Raw genomic sequence first — 3,886 nt, 5'->3', positions numbered from 1 at the left:
CAATTTTAACATTTATTATACTTAAAAAAAAAAAACAGCTTCTAGTTTAAATGAACTTAATACTATCTTTACTTAAACCCATAGGAAATATACAGAAATATGAATAAAGTTATCAAACACTAAATTCTAAATTAAATATAGATGGATCCTTAAAGCTACAAAAGGTATTGATTTCCTCTTTTATCGTTTAGTCTTTGATTAACAGTCATCACAGCAGCTGGTTATTAGATTATTAGGCTGCTGTCACTTTAAGAGCTGCCGCTGCTGAACGTGACGCGGATCTGACACACATCTTATTTATCTACCTGACTACCTCACTCTTTTTTATGTACTTGTGTATAAAGTACAATCTAATCTTATCATGAGAAGGACAAAAAGTGCCATATCATCTGCTTATTTATATAATTTATAGTATTTTGATTTCATCAACAGAGAACAACAGAGGTGACAGGACGCCTCCTTGAGGTACCCCAGTATTTAAAAACACAACATTTGATTTAACCCCCTGGGCACATCTAAACTTTGCACATAAAGGTCGAAAATGATTCGATTTGTTTTCTTGATCCGTATTTAGGATCAAGACTAGAAAATAAACGTGCAACAGATTATTATTGGCGCGTGTGTGATTCTCCTCCGCTCCGCTCGGCGGCGTAAGAGGGCTCGCGCTCGACGCTCGTGACGTCACACACAAACACGCGCAGAAGAAGAGCGGAATCGTTCAGCGCGCGAGTCTCACAGATCGGCGATAATAATATTTCATATTTGCGCTCATGTTGTAATAAATATAAACGTGACAGCGACAGCGGAAGAGTGTTCGTGTCCAGACGGATGGAGGAGTTTCTAAAGCACTTTAAAAACCACAGCAGAGCGGTACTTTTACTTCAGTCTCTCACGTTCTCACTTTCTCTCTCACTTTTTAATTAGAAAAAATATCAATTTATCCTGATATGTTTATATATTTAAACTGTAAATATGAATGTTTTATTATACTTTTGAAATACGTTAATAGTGATTGGAATATAGTAATGTAAGTGTGTGCATTAGTGCACTTTATATAATTTATTATACATTTGAATTATGTTAAGATTAATTATTAGTAATATATGTACATGAATTATCTCTTTTATTTTTCTGTGCTAAAAAGTAAATAAACTTTTTCTTTTTTTTACCATGATTTACAGAAAACAGCCAGTAAAATCTCATTCAGTGTAATAATCTTTTCAGGAATATTTGCATCAAGAATCAGTTTATGATTAATTTTACCCCAAATACTACTTACTTCTGATTTTACATTTTTAAAGTTTAGCAAGATCCCATTTTGGCCATTTGTCAGCAAGAGTTTTTTACTAAATTAAATTTAGTATGCTCACTTATTCTTTATATGTTTTAATACACACAGGTCAGAATATGTATGTTGTTTTAAGGTTTACATGAATATAAGTGTTATGCTGAATGACAATAGAACATTATTTCACCCACTTTTTGACAATTTATTCTCCCAAAACTATATCTGACACTCTTGTGACCCTGGAGCACAAAACCAGTCATAAGGGTCTCTTTTTTTTTTTTTAAATCTGAAAGCTGAATAAATAATCTTTCCATTGATGTATGGTTTGTTAGGATCGGACAATATTTGTCTGAGATACAACTATTTGTAAATCTGGAATCTGAGGGAGCAAAAAAATCTAAATATTGAGAAAATCGCCTTTAAAGTTGTCCAAATGAATTCTCAGCAATGCATATTACTAATCAAAAATTAAGTTTTGATATATTTACGGTAGGAAATTTACTAAATATCTTCATGGAACATGATCTTTACTTAATATCCTAATGATTTTTGGCATAAAAGAAAAATGTATAATTTTGACCCATACAGTGTATTGTTGGCTATTGCTACAGATGTACCCGTGCTGTAGCTGTGTGTGTGTGTGTGTGTGTGTGTGTGTGTGTGTTTCAGGAGCAGCGCTGGCTGTCTGCGGTGTTTGAGGCAGTGCAGCAGCAGCTTCTTCCGCTCATCGATGCGTCTCTGGGTCTGTCTGTGTCTCGTCTGTCTCTGGCCGTCGTGTCGAAGGTTCAGACGGCCGGCGGCTCGGACACTGAGTTACCTGTCAGCTACAGGTGTGATCTTCACCGTCTACAACAAATGCATTTTCCACATGTTGGAAAACTGTGAATGATTTGATGAATGTCGTCTGATGAACTAGTTTTATTTGTAATGAAACAAATTTTTCACTCAGATGTTTTGATTTAAGACCCCTTTTACAGTCTTAAATTTTTAAAAAGGGTGAATTAAGACTTTTTAACTCCTTTTTAAAACCCGCAGAAACCCTTTCCTACTTGTTATTGGACTTTTTGGTTTAATTCGTCATCTTTTCTGACATGTCTTGAATGCACCATAATCACACTTCAGCATATTTATTTTATTTTTATTGTTTTTATCATTTCATCATGCACCAGTGGTCTGTTTGCTGTAATATCCTCATGTTTTCTGTCAGGTTTGTGTCCGTGTCGGAGCTGATCCGTGATCAGAGAACCGCCTGCTGCAGCAGCCTCCGCTGGAGCTCCGCCCACTACCGGGAACAAGCCAGGGGGGCGGAGCTAAAGCTACCTGGCTATAAAGCTCTCCCGCGTGACAACCTGCTTCTGATTGGCTGTCTGTGTGACGGACAGACTGCGGGGACCAGTGACGGCGTCTGGAGGGTGCGAGACGCGGGAGGCAGCCTAGCGTGTGCGGTGAGCTAATTATTACCTGTTAATTAAAATAAAACAGAAATGTAAGATAAATATTACAATTATTTTATTTTTATAAAAAATTAAGTAGTTTCTAATTAAAAATTGCTTTCTGTTGTTGAATATTGTTGAAACATTAAAATTACTAAAACTAAAATTGACAAAAATTAAGCTAAATAGAAGTATAAAAAACAAATAGTAATGATGAGATAAACTAAAATAAGAACTGATAATATGACAGCTAATTCTAATGAACAAATACTATAATAGTGTATAGTTTGCTGAAAATGACTAAAACCTAATTTAAAATGACAAAATAAATCAATAGATATAGAAATATTTTAAAAAGAAATAATAATAATAATATATAAACTAATAAAACAACCTAAAAATATGGTGAGAACTGAAAATATTAAATAAAATTTAATTAAAAATATTAATTCTATAGTAGTATATTAATTATATTAAGTACATTAAATCTAGTGCTGTCAAAACGATTAATCGCATCCAAAATAAAAGTTTTTGTTCACATAATATATGAGTGTGTGCTGTGTTTATTTATTATGTGTATATATAAACACACACATACAGTATATATTTTTTAAATATTTGAAATGTATTTACACATCTATATTTATATTCATATAATTTATATTATGTATAAATATATTTAATATATAAACATATATTTTTCTTAAATATATACATGTATTTGTGTGTGTATTTATATATACATAATAAATAAACACAGCACACACTCATATATTTTGTGAACAAAAACTTTTATTTTGGATGCGATTAATAGTGTGACAGCACTAACATCATTTAATTTTCAATTTGTTAGTTCATGTTAACTAATGTTAATACATGAAACCTTTTTGTAAAGAGTTAATGATGTTTCATAAACGCTGAGAAAAAATGATGTAGGGTTTACTTTGATTTTTTACGTAGATTTACTTAGAAGCAATTTCAACTTGGTAAGTAACACATTGACTAAAACATGAAGCTCCAATAATCTTTATTCAACTTTGAAAAATCTGTCATTTACTCTCATTTATTAAGTGTTTTTGACTTTTGACCATAAAATCTGTGCTTTAAATCCATTACTCAGATGTGAAAACACTTTTATTGTCTGGTGATTTTAATATTAATGCAT

At 32.2% G+C, this 3,886-nt stretch overlaps 1 protein-coding gene across 1 annotated transcript in view; it reads left to right on the top strand.

The window, feature by feature from the left end:
* The first annotated feature begins 675 nt into the window (after positions 1–675).
* ctc1 (CTS telomere maintenance complex component 1) overlaps positions 676–3,886 on the top strand; it is an 18,831-nt gene continuing 15,620 nt past the window's right edge. The window contains exons 1-3 of the mRNA XM_058762570.1: positions 676–870; positions 1,958–2,118; positions 2,496–2,733. Of these exons, the coding sequence (XP_058618553.1) occupies positions 829–870; positions 1,958–2,118; positions 2,496–2,733 (441 nt within the window). The 5' untranslated portion in view covers positions 676–828. The remainder of the gene's footprint in view (positions 871–1,957; positions 2,119–2,495; positions 2,734–3,886) is intronic.

Source organism: Onychostoma macrolepis, chromosome 23 (genome assembly GCF_012432095.1).
Source record: "Onychostoma macrolepis isolate SWU-2019 chromosome 23, ASM1243209v1, whole genome shotgun sequence".
In the NCBI taxonomy this organism is placed as follows: domain Eukaryota; kingdom Metazoa; phylum Chordata; class Actinopteri; order Cypriniformes; family Cyprinidae; genus Onychostoma; species Onychostoma macrolepis.
Note: the sequence above shows the minus strand (reverse complement) of the source record. Positions and strands in the feature narration are given on the sequence as shown.